At 33.3% G+C, this 20,349-nt stretch overlaps 2 protein-coding genes across 5 annotated transcripts in view; one reads left to right on the top strand and one right to left on the bottom strand.

Annotated features, from left to right (window-relative positions):
- LOC105332190 (uncharacterized) overlaps positions 1-20,349 on the bottom strand; it is a 69,229-nt gene that overhangs the window by 26,557 nt on the left and 22,323 nt on the right. For all 4 annotated transcript variants that reach the window (XM_020068884.3, XM_034457697.2, XM_011434660.4 and 1 more), the window contains exons 24-25: positions 13,170-13,318; positions 11,540-11,652 (exon numbers count right to left, since the gene is read on the bottom strand). In XM_020068884.3, coding sequence (XP_019924443.3) covers positions 11,540-11,652; positions 13,170-13,318 — 262 coding nt within the window. The remainder of the gene's footprint in view (positions 1-11,539; positions 11,653-13,169; positions 13,319-20,349) is intronic.
- LOC117684665 (E3 ubiquitin-protein ligase TRIM71-like) lies at positions 16,213-18,447 on the top strand. The gene has a single exon (XM_066067115.1). It carries the CDS (start codon positions 16,543-16,545, stop codon positions 18,271-18,273), a length of 1,731 nt encoding a protein of 576 aa, XP_065923187.1. The 5' UTR covers positions 16,213-16,542; the 3' UTR covers positions 18,274-18,447.

Here is a 20,349-nt window from a genome sequence, read left to right on the forward strand (position 1 = left end):
TAGTAATTTTTAAACTCCATGATTAGACAACGAGATGCCAATCTTACAGACAACCTTTATCCAATGGTTCTTTTTTTTTGCATATGATCAGATCATCAGATCATGAACATCTTAAAGGTTATTCTCATAATAAAAAAAATATCCTTAATAATTCATATTCCTTAGCCAAGAGAGAGAAAAAATGGTGCCAAACTTATAACCAGAGGCAAATTTTTTGATTTGTAATGCTGATAAAAATTCCTCCCCTTTATCTATGAAATATTAATTTATCAATCAAATAAATGTGTCTTCACCAGGGACCAGACTTGTGATGACAGGTCGGATGGAGACTAAATAATACTATACAAGTACCGCCAAATTGCACACACAAACATATATATACAGAAATCTCTGTTGACAGTAATTTACTCCAAGCTATCAGATTATGATTTTCTTCTGTTTCGCCTGGATCTAGTAGCTTTAAATCGGTCTACGAGCCGTGAATAGACTGTGTTCATTTCAACAGACTGGGCATTTACTGAGGGCCCAACGCTGGCGTCAGACACTAACAATTAATCCCCACTTAAAGAACTAAAGCGTAGATAAAATGTCTTCTTTCCTATTATGTACCATTTCGAAGAGGAATTTTATCAAGATCATTAAATAATTTTCAATATTTTTTTATTCTTTCGTTCCTTTATTTGCATAATCACTGAAATCATTATCTTGGCACAATGATAAATTTCCATAATTGTCAAACGTTGAAAAGAAGTCAGATCTGTCGCATATACCATCAATACTTAAAAAAACCTTGTTCTTTATGTTAAATCAAATTGAAAGCAGTATTTCCTATTAAGCAAAGGGAATTATTGTTTTTGAACAATTTTTTAAAAAAATTATTACACTTGTTGTCATATTAAAGGGAGGTTGTAAGACTTAGAAATAAGCTTATTATCTTCCAAAAATAATTATCTGAAAATGACAAAGAAAATCAATTCTACTCAACTAAAAACTAAAACTCTCTCTCTCTCTCTCTCTCTCTCTCTCTCTCTCTCTCTCTCTCTCTCTCTCTCTCTCTCTCTCTCTCTCTCTCTCTCTCTCTCTCTCATATCTGCTTGGGAATTTCTTCACATGCCCAGTCCTTAGGCTCTCATTAGAGGTCAAGCCATCCAATGAATTATCAGAGATTGATCATAGTAATGATGAAAAAAAGATGATACGAGTGACAATTTACATCCCCAAAATTATTTACTCTGCAGAGTTGCTAGCTGTGTAAATCAATAAGACAGCACTTGATTGAGGGGAGATTGCAGAGAGAGAAAAAAGAAGACTCCGTAAAAGAGTCGAGAAGTGAACTCTCGTGTCTTAGTCTCCTACAGTTCATGACAAAAATACAGAGGAGAAGGTTGTTTTATCGTGTTGTAAACTCTGTGTCTTGCGCTGGGTGGTGGGCCCAGGAAGATGGCATAATCACTGCACACTCAGATATGTTAAACAAACTCTCCGACAACCCAGCTATTTCATAAACAAACATGTCCACAACTACTTTTCTATTCAGGAGAGGTTTGCAGGTAATTCTTCCAAGGCTGGCTTTTTAATAGTACATCATACTGCACTTAATCTCAATGATGGATGTGCCGGACCCCTTTGATTGACCCGTTTTCGTCATTAATTCGGGGTAATTGATAAAATTGCCCCGTGCAAACTGAGACAGGGTACAGACTGGCAGTCTGGCGAGGTTCAAATCTTTTTTTAATACAATGTAACGACAAAACTTGGCGATTTTTTTGATATTTTTTTTCCTTCAGTTTGAGAAATTTCCTTGCCGCAATACTATACCCTTCCACAAAAGCTCGATTGCTCCCAATCTACATGGTTAAGGGGGCGATTTAAGTCAATATATGGCCAATAATATCCAATACTATCATTTAACACTGAGACAGACTGTCTGCATGGTGCTCAGCTATAGGGCTATAATATCCACACTGAATACCTATTGTGATTGAATATATTACCATATTGTTGAGGATCAAACAATTTTACAATCAATTTATACTTAACTGAAATGGACAATCATTGTTCATTCCATAATATCAGCTATACCTCTAACAAACATAAAATCCCCTCCTAATTTCTCAGCAAAGAACACTAGTTTCCAAATATCTGCAGATAACATCTTAAAATTTCTACAGCAATCATTTTTCTCTCTCCATCATTCAGACAAAAAAAAACCCAAATTCAAATAACCTTAAACTATACATGTATCATCTTACAAATCAATCATACATTTCATCTTTAGGGGGGAAAAAAAGATATTTGGGAGAAAAAAAAAAACCTGGAAAATTTACGAAACTTCACAGTAATTCTGGCATATTTTCAATACTTTCCATTGATGATTTACACATGAAATGTGTTAAGCTATACACAGTGGGCCAATCTGGAGTCCAATTTGTTGTATCATATGTGTATACAATCTTAAAGATCCTCCATCTGGTCTGTTGAGAATGAGGAGGCATGAAAAATTTATGTGGAAAAACAAATTCTCTCTCCCTCTCTTTTCTCCTTTCTCACTCTCTCTCTCACTCATTCATACAATAACTTTTAATTTTGACTAAATTTTAATTCAACAAAATGACTGTTTTATATAACACACTAGTATCAACCAAAAACAAAATCAAATTCAACCATTAAAAAAAATTCTTAATCACTGAAAGGTTCAAGGCTTTCTATTTATCATGTATTTATGCCCCAAAAATCCTCTACTTGACTTTATAATTGGTTAAATTTGTCCAGAGTTTTCAAATAAAATTAATTGATTACTGCATGACTATTTCTGTCTCTCTCAGAGCATGTGGCACGTAGCATCTGCAGAGCAGAGACTAATTTCTTGATCCGGATGGCTCCATGAGAAATTAGAAATTCAACCCCGTGCATCCTTCTTTTCAAATTTCCATATAATTTTTGTTGGCATCTGATAGTTATCTCAACCAGATTATATGCAGGTATATTAAGTGTACTTTGTTATTCCCCTTATCCCGCTGTCTCTAGTAATTACCACTTGCAGGCCTTCATGATCTTGCGCCTTTTACGTACTGGCTCTGAATTTCCATGAATGAAACGTACTTGTAAAACATTTTTCTTTTAAAAAAATAAAAAATAAAATGACACAAGAATGTTTCATATCTTTTCAATCTAACCTTGGGTAGCCGTAAATACAGTTATTTCTTGCCATTCAAACTCTTTTTTACATTTTCAGATGACTAACATTGTAAACATCACACCCAAATAGCATTTCTCTGTTCAGCCAAAGTTATCAAGCAGACTCGGACAAAGAGCTTGTATTGACAGCGAACATTGGGGATGTTCATTTTGAGTCAATATTTGACAAATGAGAATATTTGGGTTATACCTTGCCCTATATCACAGATTTCCGTCTTGGGGATTGATAACGTAAAGAAATCGCATGTAAACTATAGCGATGAACGAGAAAGCAGATTTGGGGAACCAGTAAACGGAAACCAGCAATTCATATTTCAGCGCCAGCAATATCATCTTATTATGTTATCAGATAGACAGCCATACAAAAAAACCTTTGCAAGACACAGTCCTCTTATAAAATACAAAATGACACTGGGAAAAATTTGGTTATCTTTGACAGTTTCTGTAAGAGCTAATCTCGGACTACAGATTCAGAGAGAGCTATTTTTTCCTTTTCTGAATTCTAATGAGAAATGTCATCCATTTGTATGTACAAAATAGACAGAGATGACGGATAAATGTACGGCATTAATTTTATTTCATCTATTTTACGATCCATTTCAGTTCGCGGATAAGTCAATAGACTGCTTATTTCATTAAATTCAAGAGATGTAATAAAAAAAAAAACAGCTAGCAAGATAACACAGGAACATGAAATGTACTTCAATAAAAAAGTTTTTAAATATTTTTCTCAGCCATAGTCCATCATTTTACTACATGTCTGCATGTCATGTGACAGGTTGAATTCGAGACGAATTCAGTGTGCCTGGTTGTCTTCAATTTTTTAGGACCCTTGATAGAATCTAATGAGCTTTTTCCATGCTTACTGTCATTTCGAGCAATGGTTTTCATTTCCTGCAACAACTCTTTCCGTAGCCCTAAGCTACTACTAGAAACCTTGCTGTCGCCATCTTACAAGATTTGTACATGAAACTCAGGTAAACACGATCAATAAATATGTAAATTCTAGGTGTAAGATCGACAATTTTTTTTTCTGGTGGGGGTGAAAAGTTCATGAACTCTCATTTGCTCTTCCTATCGGCAATGGAATCAAGAAAGAGAAAAAATATAGTTGATTTACCATCTTTCTGTTACTGCCTAAAGACAAGACAAAAACACGGAACACATTCAAATAATGAAAAATCTTTTCATGTTTGAAACTTTTAGTATGATAAATGAAATGACCTTTATATTTCAAGGTCAAGCAGACCCCAAGTGGCCATTATTCAAAATTTATTAAATTTACATTTCCTCCACTTTTTTAAATTAAATAATCAACAAATCTATCATTGAGAACTTAAACTTCAATATGAAATGCATTCAACATTTTGAAATCAAATTTGTATGATCACTTGAGACAAGCTCTCAGAATATTACAGCTCAACGCATTCCTTAGTTGTCAATTTTTCTCTTCAGAAATTTTTCAAATTCTAAAAACTAAAAATTGAGAAAGACAATTATTCTCAGTTCTACATTAACTTCCCAACTTCTTCCAATTGTTTGCTCTAGCTGCTTTAATAGCCTTCTGTGTTTCAATTCTGAGAACTGGCCAAATACACCTTTATTCCATAAACTGTGAGTCGAAAAAGTCTGATTTATTTTGACGTCTGGTACTCAGAAAGCAGTGAACTGTACTCTTTTATTTCCTGTAGCCTGCCAATACATGAAACGAGAAAAAAAGATGAATTTTCTTTCGCCTTTCTGTGAGTAATGACTATGTCCATCACCTATTTCTAGACTTCAGACCTACGAAGGAGTAATGTTACTGAAATATTGGTATATTATCTCATGAATCACAGAAATATTGCAGTCTGCAAAACTCAAGGACTCTAAGGAACACGATAGCATGAAAGTAACTCTTTTACTCTTTTTTTTTTTTTTTTGCTGCCCCCCCCCCCCCCCCCATCCCAACCTCAAATTTTGTTGATGCTACAAGTATCTGCCAGTCAAAATAAGCATTTCTGAATGAAATTAATAACTTTGAAAAACCAGTGTGAAAGCTTTCATATTTCAAATGAAAATGAGATATTGGGGTTATCATGTGAAAGTTGAGACATTTTTTTTTCTACTTGTAGCTCAAACTAACAAAACAAGCACTTGCTTCTTTATCTTTTATCAAACAAATGAAATAATGAAAATATTTTTCTTTTTTCATCACTGGAGTATTTCCTTTCTTTCAAAAAAGCAGAAATTTGGGCTGCTTTATTATTTTTCTGTAAATCTAGCATTCGTAATACCAGAGCTATCTTTATCTCTTGTTGTTTCTATTCAGTAGGTGATCAAAGCTGACTAGTATATTTTCATAGACACAAAATAATAAAAATATAATTCACTCTGATGACAAATATTACGCAATAAGCTACCATTTAACAAGTCAATCTCTCTTTCTTTTATTTGTGCAAGAATACAAAAAAAAGAAAGTGTCTTTCTTTTTATTTTTGGCTGAGGCAGATTTTTCTCTCATTCCGATGGAAAAGGTTTCTATATGTTCCAGTTCATCTGAACTGATATCAGGCAGAAAGGTGTTCATGGAAACGTTTTGATGAAAACTGCCAGACCAAGAAAGCTATGAAAATAACACATCAGTATCATCAGCAGGAAAAATACTTCACCACCTAGACCTAATTTATCTCTCCATTCTTATCCACCACTATATCTTATTGTCTTCTTTTTTTTTTTTTTTGCTTTCCAAAAATTTGCATTATAATTACTTGTAACCATTTTCTCTTTATCTGGTCCTTAATTTTGTCAAATAAATCAAAAAATCATCACTGATTTGACAGTTTATTCAATAATTTTTTGTGTTACCTTCCTAAAAAAATTTTTACCTTCAATTTTTAGCAACATTAGTGCCTTTCATTTGAATCTATTTAAACCTTAAATCTTCTCTTTGTCTTCACTTATTTTTAAACCTGAGACAAAGCACAACATTCAAAACCAGATACCAACCTTCATTTAAAAAAAAAAAAAATGAATTTGGTAAATTTATGATCAGCATTGGGCGATAAATAAATGCTCTCCTCTTGTTAAGCTGAGCAAAAAACATTCCAAAAACTTCCAAGAAATACATTATCCGGAATTGCAAAAAAGATGACTATGTTAATGTTTTCTACATAATCTTATTGAATGTATATGGGCCAAAAATTACAATATATGAAGACATCTTCCTAATGATTTATTTATGTAGCGGGTCTCTGCACAGTTCATTAACTCTGCTTTCATCTTACGATCTACCTACTGAACACCATGTTGTATAATGAAAACTTTGATAATCCTAAATAAAAAAAAAAAAATTGCAATGGACGAAAAAAGATATTTTCAATGGATTTCTAAAATAATTAAGTTGTCCTCTTGGTAGGTAGGTAGATAGAGAGAGAGATATCCTTAAAATGTTATTGGGTCTGTTAAAAAGCATCAATCAAGAGAATAAGAAACTGATGTCTCAATGAATTTTGAGATGATATAAATAAATCCTGGTAGATTAAGATCTATAGTATATTGACCCCAACAGCTAAATGAATGAGGGGAAACCAGGCTTAAGGGAAGGTTGAACACTCCATAAAAAGTGCTCCACAGCTAATGACCAAATCAAATTATAGGGTATTATTCCTGAGATAATTGAAATAATAGAGCATGATATAGATCTAATGCATGTAAAAGCTTTCCTCTTTACAACCTAAGCTGTGGTAAATGGCTGTTATGCCAAGACCATCATCTGGGAATTAAGGGTCGGCTATATCAATATCTCACACACAGTTTAACTCTCTCGGAAAGTCCAAACCGAGTTCAGAAAGTCTGGACCCAGGTGCCTGACCGTTCAATTTAGGAGAGAGTGTAGATGTTTCCAGGTTCAAAAGATCTAACTGGAATCAGACAGTATGAACTCCCTGATGGACCTTTCATCAACAAAGATACTGTAATTCAATTCTCAAATGAACTTCTGGACTTCCTTAGTTCTGATTCAGACAACAAATTGAATTTTTCAAATACCCATGTAAACCAATTCATGCATCTCCCTGCTCAGTTTCAGAATAGGATTTTTATACTCACATCAATCTGATTAGTGGCATGACATCCACTCTATACATAGTTCTGATTGTTGGTTTAAAAAAAAAAAATTGGCTTTATCAAATAACTTTCCAAATATAGGTTTAATGAAATAGGCTCAGTGTTTGTAAAGCTATTATTCCGATGAGTAATTATGGTCATTTACCGTTTTGTCGTTTGATGTTCACATGTATAAAAATGACCATGATCTTGTGATCTTTGCAAAACCCTTGTGTTCCTCTTTGATGCATAGAGAACAGTGCAGTGGATTTTGTATCAATAATGAACACAGAGACAGCTACTAAGCAGGCAACAATGTTTATTTTGATGCAACTTGGTGTTTGATGCCAGATAAAATGTTAGAACACAGCAGCTGTTGAATTCAACATGGTAAAAAGTCTTATCCTAAATCTTGATCAGCATATTCTGAAGTTCTTTTTAACCTAATCAACATCATTTCCTTTCTTAAGTCTGCTTGTAAATCAGTGCATTTGCCCCCTTGGTTCTTTAAAAAAAAAAAATCTGTATAAAAACTTAAAAGAGTGGGTTTATTTTTATTTATTTTTTTGGAAAATTTCACAAGCGCTAGAAGTCTCCTGATGATATAAAGAGATAGGTGAAATAGCTTGATTGAAAAATAAATGTGTGATAAATAGATAGAATGACGAGAAAGTAGCCTGATAGAAAGATAATGGAAGAGATAGAAAGATAAATATAGGGATAGAAAGATAACAGGGATTTCCTGGAGTGTGAGAGCCTGCCAGTTGTGGGCCAAGGGGAGATAAAAGAGTCTAAGGGAGATAATCTGTTAAGACTTTTATCTTGGAAATCAACGAAACACATGATGTACATGAAAATTAACATGGTATTTAGAAAAAAAAAATAGGCTGGTAATTGATCAAAACTCTATAAAAGTTGGACTGTTGCCTTGAAAAGCTTTGGAAATGATAACATTTGTCCTTGATTTTTAGTAAGAAATCAATTTTTTCAGGAAAAGGCAATCACTAGCAACCTTGTATGAATACAATCGGACAAAAGTCCAGTAACTGTCAAATTATTGTATTTCTTCCATGTTGAAAAAAACCGAAATTCTAACAACAGGTTTCAATTACTGCTATTTATTATTTTTTTCTGGTCAGATCCAAAACCACAGTAACCTAAGTCTCTGTTTGAATGACTCTCACCCCTGCCAGGTCTTTCATATTCAAGTGAATCGTAAATAAAACAGAAATCTGTTCTCCGTTAACATCACCTGACCAGAAAACAAATGCCAGAACCTTTCAGCCACATCAGAAAACCAGAGGCCCTGTCCAGCGTTATCTATCTTTACCTATACATCAACAAAAATGATAAACAATAATAAATAGTTCTCCGACCGACATTAAGACTGTAGGAAACATAAAAATTCAATCAGATGCGAACACAAGTTTTAGCACCTTTTCTGACCTTAATTAACTCTTCATCTAAATTCACATGAGTACAATTACCGGTATAGACTGTTTTTCGTACAGGGAGGGGTGCAGAGTACTTTAGACAGAATTTTCTCTAATCAAATTTACTATGTAACCTACATCAGTTCACCAGCCACACAGGATGAAAACATCTTCTCAAGTTAAAGATTTTTGTGATATGTAACACTCAGATAAATTGGCTAATCTCAACTCTTCCCATTGGGAGAGATACAGGTTAAAAGCCATCTTCATTCCTGTGAATTTTATCCGTCTTTTGTGCAGTTCAGTTTCAAAACTGCTTTTTATTTTCATTTCCCTGCATTACAATGAATAACCTAATGATTCTCCTGTGTTTTTTTTCCATACCTCTGTGACTTTTAACTCAGAAATCTATTCAAAGATGAAAATGCGATACCATTCAATGATTAAATTCATAATTCATCATTGCTACTAGAGCCAATAATTTCTAAAAATCAAAAGGGTCAGCTAAATACGGAAGACAGTGGTAACTCGATCATAGTCATGAATTAAAAATCACTGTCGAATGGCCGACTTAACGTTCATTTCCTGTTTTCATGTATTAATGATGTCACGTACTTATCAGATGTGTAGAACAATAGGAGAGTGAATCACCTATACAGGTTGATTGGATCGTTTCTTTATTCTCCAATTTACACTATAAACAAATGGTCTTAAATCTTGTTTAATGTCAAGTCTTTGACAGCTGGGCTTTTATATTTCTGTGATCAATTTTGTTCAAAGTTCATTTAAATTTTGTAGGTTTCATTTCCTAGTTACAATGTAAATTCCGATATTTTTTAACCTTTTATTGTTAATTTTTTCTTTAAACTCATTTTAAGAAAACTATGAATGAGTTTTTTGAAATTATAACTTAATTTTATGTCAATAAATTTGTTTATTAATAGGTAACATCAATTATACCAATTATTCTTTTTCAGTGAATTTAAGAAAACCGAAAAAAATATAAGAAATAAGTATCAAATTTAATATTTTCTTTAAAATAAATTGAATTAGATTAAAAACAATTAAAATAACATACACCTCATAATTTACAGCTCCCATATCTTTTCATCTTTTAAATTAATTCATTAATTTTAAAATGCGAGGTACAACAATGATATAAAAATAAAGGTACAATTTAAGCCATAAAACCACCCAGAAAACAGCAGTAAAATTCAGCCAGGATGATTTTTGACAAACAGTTGATTGTCACATTTTCCCTGTGAACTTGACATCCCAAGATACTGTCTGCAACCCCGTGGGTCACACGCCCATTGAAGTCTTTCAATGTTTGTGACCACCAGAATGGCGTAATGGTACCGATATAAATCTTACATGAATAGAGTTTTATTAACACATGAAACAAACAATTAACACAATTTCTAATTACCAGAGCAATAAATGTCAGCTGTATCTCCAGTTTTATGTGAAATGACTGCTAAGCCATGTAATTATCAAACTACATATTATCAACCCATATATTTTTTTTTATTATTTTCATTTTAAAATCAGATTTCATTTTTAAGACCTCACATTGCAATTTCAAGTTTCCATCTTACTTGCAGCTCTCAACACCACATGCACTGAAGCAAATAATATATATGTATGTTTTGATCTGCAAGAAAATGTGTGATGATCGATGTATTGCACTTCCTCTAAAATACTCAATCAAAATAATATTTACCAGTATAATTTATGTGACTGATTATTTTTAAAAGGGTATCAGGGAACCAAACTATAAAAACATTCTAAAGGTCAACACTCAATCAGAAATAAAATTAGAGGAAAACTTAAATATTTGGAGGCGTTCATTTTAAGAGTTTGTTACATCTAAAACAAAGCATGATCCAGTACATGATATATAATCAATTACCATTGAATTATGCTGCTTGTCCAGAGGATCATAAGCTATTAAAGTTACTTTTCTACAAGTATTTGTTTATTCATATTTCACTTAACTCTGTCAACAATCCCTATCAGAACATCTCTATTGACAGGTCATCCCAAGGGAGATAAATCAGACTGTTCTCTCCAAATTCAGCAATGGATAGAGTTACCCACCTTAATACTTACTTTGAACTCCTAGAATAAAAGCCCATGTTACTTTTAATGTAGAAATAACTGTGCAAAGCTAACTTTAAAATTTAGAGATGATTAGAAGGCATTTGGGTGAATGTATTCACATGTGAACTGACTTTCATGATAAATTTTTTTTACATATGATCGTATGTTTTATTGTACATGTATTACATGTAATTTGAGCAACTACATGTACTATTTTCAGCTTGCATTCACATGATTTATAAAAGCAATAATATCTAGGGCAACAGTGTTCTGTTATCTCTCAGAGCCAATGTACATTACTTTAAACAAATATATATAAAAGTCATTTGATATGATGTAAAAATTGAGCAAATCACTCATATCCTATCAATTCTCAAATCTCTTAAAAATATATCAGCAAGAATATTGTATAGACCATAAATAAATCACTATATATCTTAACAAATGCCAGATGGTGAATGAATCTACTAATTCATGAATGAATCTCGATTTTTGTACACATACAACAGGACATGTTATAACTAGATTCTGCTTCCCTTTGGTCAACATTTTAAAAATTCACTCTAAAGGCTTAATGGGATTTAATCACTTTCGACTGTATTTGATCATCTCATAATACTCGAAGAATGATTCTTTATCCCTTAAATAAACCCTTTCAGCATTAGGAAGAGGCTAATGTTACAGAGTTTCTATGTTAGTATTGGGTTAGCGGGACCTACTTGTATTTCTCCGTTGGGATCTCGATTTTTTTCTCCAGGTTCTTCCTCCAAACTTCCAGCTCATCCAGCTCCATCTTGGATTCAAGGGCTGCTAGGGCCTGCTCTGGTTTTATCTAAAAGTAATCAAAACAAGAAAACCTCAAAACATATGCCTTATTTGAACTTAAAGGAAAAATGTTTCTACATGCAATTACACTAAGAATGCTCCAATGTTTAAACCGTGATGGGTAACACAATAGTAAGGTCTTTGTTTGGGACAGACAATTAACGTGGGTCTATTCTTAAAGCAATATGAGCTGTATTTTTTAGAATTTTATTTTGCAGCAAAAACCTGCTAGCATGATAATTCTGCATGTAAATTAAACTCTTATGATAAAAAGGGTTTGAAAGAATCATTAATTTTTGTAAGAAGAAAGATTTCTCTTCTAAGGAATATATAGCAGATCAATTTTTGTACAGGACAACAATAATTCAATTTTGCTTCATTTAAGGCTTCTTTACTGCTTTTCAAATAAAAATATGGCTAACAGAACTTTAAAAACCATGATATTTTTGTCATTTTAGTAGAAATTAACATTTTTCGTAAAAAAAAATTTCAACATGAAAATTGCAGCTCATATTGCTTTAAGGAAGACACAATAAATGATACATTAATTCATTTTAGGTCTCTATACAGTTTACTTTTTTTTTATTCTACATGTTGTACCAGTATACCAATATCACACCCAGTAAGCTGTATTTAATATTTTGCAGAAAAATAACCTTGCAATAGCATGAATTCTTAATGAAACATCATATACATATGTAATTGCATAGACTATATTTTTCTATTTTAATTTTCTATTTAGCAATGAAAATGTCCACTTTCCATTGGAATATATATGCTAGTAAATTAAAATAAGGTCTTCTTAGTCAGGCCCTATAAACTTTATATATATGCATAAAGGATATTTTTTAAGATCTCAATTAACACTGTTTGGTTACCAATAAATTTAATATTTCACAGTACCGGTACATGTATAAATAAATACAAAGTAGAGCAACGTTTTAACTGATAAAAATACATGTAATTCAAATGCCACATATTTTGGTTTCATCGTTGTTCATTTAATGAATACATGTACCAATTTTTTTTTTGGACTTTTATGTTAAGTTGAACTAGAAATTGCATGTTCATTGAAGTACGAAATCTAATGACTAATTAACAATCGACAACAGCATTATCTATTCTTGTGTCACCTGGTTAACAGGTGCATGACTGTCAGTCTATGTATTGGGTCTCAAAAGCTCAGCAAATAGAGCACTGGCATGGTATGCCAAAGGCCTTGGGTTTGAATCCAAGTTGAGACTTAACATTTTACCACCTGTTACACTTGAAACTGTCCTTTTCACTAAATCGCCAAAAACTGATGCCCACTAATAATAATTAAACCACAGTACCACTTTTGAATTTGTTAAATAAAGTTAAGGCTATATTAGCTGGTTTACAGAATATGCATGATGATATAATATCACCTTCAATTACGGTACCACTTTGGAGTTTGTGAAACATAGCTATAGCTATGTTAGTTGGTTTACAGAACACAAATGATGATATATCACCTTCAATAATGAAGAACTGTCTCATTACCTGGAAGAAGTGGTTAGCAGCAAGGCCTGGACCTGCGATTCTCCGCGCTACGAAACCATCGCTGATCGGGACCCGCCCCCTACTGCGGATGACCAGGAAATACATCATAGTGTCCCAAAGGCCACGCCCAAATCTCTTGGCCAGAGCAACTATAAAGATAACATTAACATTGTGATTACATATATCTATAAATGCTTTTTTTGGTATGTTAAATGTTCCATCAAAGCCAATTAGTAATAGTCAGAAAATTATCATTTATCAATTTTGCATGACAATCATGCTTTTAGAGAAGTTTATAACCAAACATCTTACTGTCTAAATACTGTCTAAATACTATATACATATAACAATACCGTAATCCGGTGAATATAATACGCACTTTTTTCCAAGCATTTTTTACCGTGAGAAAGGGGTGCGTATTATACATCCCTATAGGATTTGGACATATTTTTTCCCTAGCTGAAGCACGGGGTATCATACTGCCGTATTACCTATGCTGTTCACAGACAGGACCGCTACCCCTCTATACATCGTAACATTCCTTCATTATCACATATATATTACTATGTTATAGCATGTAATTAAAGAAAATGTACACTTTAAGTCTGTTAATAAATAAACTGTTTCAAAATGGCCTTTAAAAATTAATTTGAACTGCCTATTCTTTATCTCCGTGTACGCCGCCATTACAGCTGTTATTAATAGAATGCGTACTTCGATGGCCACGTGCTATTTGTAGCCGATCTTTGAAAACAGCTTACACATCATTTGGCTCAATTTTAACCATTTTCAAGTAATGCTAATTAATCTATTGCAAATAATTATGAATATAATTAATTCTGTAACCTATTCCGTTAATTGAAGCCAGTGAAACAGTTGTGGTCCCCCACCGCTAACGCTTGACACCTTGGGTATCTCAGACACCCCCTTAGGCTATGTGTACTATACACAACACAACTATTTGTGCATATATTTTATTATGTTCCAGGCCTCTAATTGATCACTTTGATTGGAGTCATTTAAGAATTTAATTAGGTCCGTTATCTCCATACCTGTACATCGTCTGTTTTTCACTTCACAGGGATTGTAATGACTAAACAATTATATCACGCTTGTTAAAAGTAGTTGATTTTTTCACGGTAGAATATTTAATACAAGGCCTATTTCAAACATTGATTATGAATTAAAGATATATCCACGATGTATTAGTTACAATAAATCCGTATCTAAGAAAATATTGTGTTTTTCTTATTTACAGTAGCGTATTCCCGCGATGAAGTTGAGCGTGCATACAAAGTATAACTGCTTTGTTGATACTCAGGATTACTGTTTGGTCAATTTTTTTGATGCGTATTATACATCCCAACAAGCTTTTTTTCACCACTTTCAGGCCCAAAGTTGGGGGTGCGTATTGTACACTACTGCGTATTATATTCACCGGATTATGGTACACAATAAAAAAAAAAAAAAAATTAATGTTTTTCCATAGAATAAAATAAATTAATAAAATTCTTTAATTGAAATAGAATTGAATTTTGTATTTCAAATCATAAAAGTAAGAAAATTCATTTCATAATTATTCTATAGAAAATTTATGTATAATGCTTACAGATAAAATTTTAGTACTGGTAAATGAAATTTAAAATTGATAGGTAGCTGCTTAAATCTGGTAGTATACAAGATGAGATTTAAATCTATTCTTATCCATAACCAGGAAGGTTAATAACAGATCTCGTTCAAATCTCGTTTTAAATCTCACTTGACACAGGAAGGTTAATAACAGATCTCGTTCAAATCTCGTTTTAAATCTCACTTGACATTCCATTTGTCCACCCTAGGTACATCACCTAGTGTATTGTTTCACTAAAGTTATACAGTAAGTATTATCAATAAAGTGATTTTACAGCAGTATAACAAAACACTTGTAGGATTTGAAAATCTGCATTAAAACTGTCATTGCTACAGCTAATGTCAAATTTCTTAATGGATAAGAATTGTGGCAACGTAGTGCCATGATTGATTTTGTGTTCCCCAAGATTAAAATACAAGCTTCATAGTCAAAATAGGAAACAACTCATAATTTAGTAAATTCTTTGTTGCATTTTAGCAATAACATTCACTTTTTCATGAGTATAGTATGTGTTTGTTTGTGACTTGCACCTATATAGAGAGTGCTTGTAAACAAACACTGGGTACGGTAACCAAGGCCATTGATATGCAGTGGAGCATGATGACTGTCAATTAATCAGCTAATTATAAGCATTTATTTTATTTTTTAAATATTCAATCCATCTAACGGTGGTTAGGTTTGTGACTTTCATTATACTGCTAATGGAATTATATAAATAGTGCCTGTTTGGGAGGGTAACAGTTGAAATTGACACCCCGAGAAAACCATTGTCAACCGACGCGAAGGGGAGGTTGACAATTGACAAACAGGCACTATTTATTTTGTTATACTGAATGTCTTAATTTTAAAGAAAACATCACTGCTTTTAGATAGGAATAACGTGAATTCGAAGGTGAACCGTACGCGCATGATTTTCGCGCATGTAACAATTCGTAATGTTATCTGTTGCTAAGTGCGTTGCTAACGCTGAGGGTAATAGAACATATTACGAACTGCGTCTAAACCAATCAGATTTCAGTATTTAACATGAAAGTATAACAATATAAAAATAGTGCCTGTTTTGGAGGGTAACAGTTGAAATTGACACCTCGAGAAAACTATTGTCAACTGACTCAAAGTGGAGGTTGACAATGGTTTTTGAGGGGTGTCAATTTCAACTGTTATCCTCCCAAACAGGCACTTTTTATTTTATGATACTGAATGTCTTAATTTTAGAGAAATTATTACTGCTTTTATATAAAAATGACGTGAATTCTACGGCGAACCGTACACACATAATTTACGCGCATGTAACAATTCATTGTGTTACCCGTTGCCAAGTGTGTTGCTAACACTGAGGGCAATAGAATGGATTATCAACTACGTATAAACCAATCAGATTTCACTATTTAACATGAAAGTATAATAAACAAAAGATAATGCATGGTGAATAGTAACTAGTCCACTACTGGTAAATTGAAATACCATGATGAAGTAAGCATGAAAATGTAGAGAAACCATCCTCTCCTTTAACTCATCAAATAATATTACAGTAATACTGTATTGCTTAAACAAAACATTTCATTGGTTTAACCAAAAATGGCTCTTATAGAAAAACATGGAAGCTTTATTCAGTATGTACAAGAACTTTAACAAGAGAATCTTATTTACATTATGATGAACTGAGCTGTTTTATAATATTCTCTTGACAAAAGAGTTAAATAATTCATCCAAACTTCAAACATAAATATCAATTACTTGTAGATGGCACTATCTGAATCCCAAATACCACCCGATGCCCAGCACTATCTGGAGTGTGGCATCGAAGACTGTGAGAGGAACTGCCAGTTTTACTGCAATCCTTGTCACCAACCGATGTGTGAACAATGCAAGGACAAACATCAAAAGAGTCCAAAAACCAAGAACCATGAAGTGGTCCCTTATCGACAACGCAAACGACAAATTCCAGTGGTAAAATGCAGCGATCATCCCACCAAGGATATAGACATTCTCTGTGATGAATGCAATGTGCCTTTATGCTCCAAGTGTTCTACACTGCCTGTCCACAAGGGGCATTCCTTTACTGACCTGGAGACAATTTATACAGAAAAAACTGTAGCATGTCGTCAAGAAGTCCAAAAAATTCAAACCTACTTCATGCCAACAGCAAAAGATTTGCAAAAGGAAATAAAAATGGATGCCACAGAAATAAAGGCAGTCATGGATAGCATAAAATCATCAATGAGGGAGGAAGCCAAGTCTCTCAAAAAACTAGTAGATGAAGTGACATCAGATAACATAGAACAAGTCAATAAAATGGAAAAGTCACTAAAAGAGATGCTTCAGAGTCAAGACAAAACATACCAAGATTACATCTCCTATCTTGAGGACCTTGTCAAACAGTTCCATGGCTACCTGTCCTCTACTCAACTTCAAAGCAATCCCATCATTTTCTCACTTTCTGAACACCTAAAAATCAGACCCATCCCAGAGACCAACAAACCAGTCCCTCCAGAATTTACTGCTGGTCAATACAGCAAGGAGGATGTTGCTAAACTACTGGGTAGAGTAACTGTTCCTGATGCTAAAGCAGAAAACAGAAAAATAAAACCCATGGAGACTGCTGTATCTACACAGATGAAACCTACAGGGAAACAGAGGAAACAAGACAGAGAGAAATCTGACGTGAAACAAACACTGTCTCTGTCTTCCTCTGTCACCAAGGTCAGGGAGTACACAGTACCAGGTGTTGATGGTGTATATCATATATCAATAGGTAAATCAGGCAGACTCTGGGCCAGTGATGGTAGTGGTAACCTTGTCCAAACAGATCTACAGGGGAATCAGCTACAGAAGATACAAACCAGTGGTGGATATGGCTACCACACAGTCACACAGGACGGGGATGTGATCTATACAGACAAAGACAATTATGTCATCAATAGGATAACACTGGATAATACAATCATTGAATTCATTAAAACAGGACACTGGAGTCCACTCAGTGTACACTCCTCCCACATCAACAGGGACATACTGGTGGGGATGGCATCCGGAGTGGCTAAAGTCACCAGGTACAACATGACAGGGAAAGAAATACAGAATATACAGTGGGACAACAAAGGACAGGAACTGTATAGTTATCCACTCTTTATCACAGAAAACATTAATGGTGATATCTGTACATCAGACTCAATCAAAAAAGTTGTAGTGGTGTTGAATAAATTTGGAAAACACAGGTTCTCCTACTCAGGTCAGACGTCAGAGTTTAATCCCCGTGGACTGTGTACTGATCTCCAGGGCCACATCCTGGTGTGTGATTTTCAGAGTGACACAGTTGATCTTCTGGATCAGGATGGTCAGTTCTTGTGTCAACTACTCACAAAACAACAAGGGCTAACATTTCCCTATAGTGTGTGTGTGGATGATGAGAACAATCTCCATGTGGAACAATTCAACACCAACACAATGACAGTGTACAAGTATCTACAGTGAATATACAATGTCACAATAACAACATGATGAAACTATTTACATGTATTGTTATGCTTTTAAGTTGTAATATTTAAAGAATCTAGTTACTTCTACATGTTATTCTTACATTTACATTACAATAGACCTCTATGATGTTACTTTTTTATGTCTGCAGAAAACCTGAAATAAAAAAAATATGTGGTTCAACTGCTATTTAGGATGTTGAAGAAGAAGAAATCAATTATTTTCTGATGTTGAAAAAAATATTTGTCTAAATATTTGACAATTCAAGCATTGAAATGAATGCTTATTTACTCATTTAACAGGAAGTTGACGTCCGATTGATACAAAAATATATCCCCGATATGGCATGCCTTATCAAACACTGTGTAAAAATTTCAAGCACCTGCCATAAACAGTTCCTGAGAAATCTTTGACGGAAATTTGTTTGAAAATTTTGGATAAAAATAAACAAAGTCATCATTTAACAGGAAGTTGACATCCGATTGGTACAAAAATATATCCCACGATATGGGGCATGCCTATACAAATATTGTGTAAAAATTTCAAGCATCTGCGATAAATAGTTGCTGAGAAATCTTTGACGAAAATTTGTTTGAAAATTTTGGATAAAAATAAACAAAGTCGTCATTTAACAGGAAGTTGACATCCGATTGGTACAAAAGTATATCCCACGATATGGCATGCCTATACAAATATTGTGTAAAAATTTCAAGCATCTGCGATTAATAGTTGCTGAGAAATCTTTGACGAAAATTTTGGTTAAAAAATAAGCAAAGTCGTCATTTAACAGGAAGTTGACGTCCGATTGATACAAAAATATATCCCACGATATAGCATGCCTTAACAAACACTGTGTAAAAATTTCAAGCATCTGCGATAAATAGTTGCTCAGATAAATGCGACAGAAATTTTTGTTACGGACGGACAGACAGACAGACAGACGGACAGACAGACAGACACACAAGGGTAAAACAGTATACTCCCTCTCCTTCGGAGCGGGGGTATAATAAGAGCTCTCGTTCAAATTTCGTTTTAAATCTCACTTGATATTCCATTTGTCCACCCTAGATTTATCACCTCGTGTATTGTTTTATCAAAGATATACAGTAAGTATAAGATTTCTAATGCATTATAAATGTCTTATTAAAAAATATTGCGAAGATACGATATTAAATTCACAACAGCCATTGTTAGTACATGTATTCTTAACAAGAGGTTTACTTAGGTACAGCAATAATTTAAATTGCGTGCCCCATGTTAATAATCTACCTGCTTCATCATGTTCATATAGTCAAAATCAAAAACTACTGATAAGTAAACCTATATTGCATTTAAGTGATATCATACCTATTTTAATAAATTTGATAATTAATATGTGTTTGTAAAGCAGTGACTTGCACCTACAATTAGTCATAGAATGCTTATAAATAAACATGGGAGTATGCTAACCAAGGGTCATAGATATGCAGTGATGTGACAATATCGTCAATCGGTAAATAATAAGCATTTATTTAATAGATATCATATCTAATGGGGTCAGGTTTCCTGTACTCATATCTTTTTTTTTTTTTTTTTTTGTGTAAATGGTTTTTACTCTGATGATAATAATTTAAACAGAGTTTAGTAACAAGAACTGACCCAGTCAAACTTAATGACAAAGATGATGAAAGCATGAAGTTTCAACATGTAGAAAAATCAATTGCTCCCTCAATTAACAATGAAGCACTTTACTACTTAAACAAAATGTCCTATCAGTTAAACCAAATTATTCTAATACATGGCGAATCTCTTATGTGACAGCGCATGATTTATATCCAAAGAGTTATTTGGGTTTTTGTTTTATCTCCTGGCCAATTCTTGAGGGTAAAAAAAAAAGTTGACCACCTTAAATTGGGATGCCAGAAGGAAACATGTATAACATGTATTGCTTATATATGTAATTCTCTCAGAATGCTTCTAATAATTTAGTATTAATTAAACTATACTTGATAAAAAAAGGAATATTTATGATTACATAAATCAGATATTACATGTAATTGCATTTTTTATTAATGTTATAATCAATTGCAATTC

The sequence above is a fragment of the Magallana gigas genome, chromosome 7 (assembly GCF_963853765.1).
Source record: "Magallana gigas chromosome 7, xbMagGiga1.1, whole genome shotgun sequence".
Taxonomy (NCBI): domain Eukaryota; kingdom Metazoa; phylum Mollusca; class Bivalvia; order Ostreida; family Ostreidae; genus Magallana; species Magallana gigas.

Excerpts from the sequence above, each read along its gene's own strand:
- LOC117684665 (XM_066067115.1), top strand. The coding sequence starts at position 16,543 with ATGGCACTATCTGAATCCCAAATACCACCCGATGCCCAGCACTATCTG.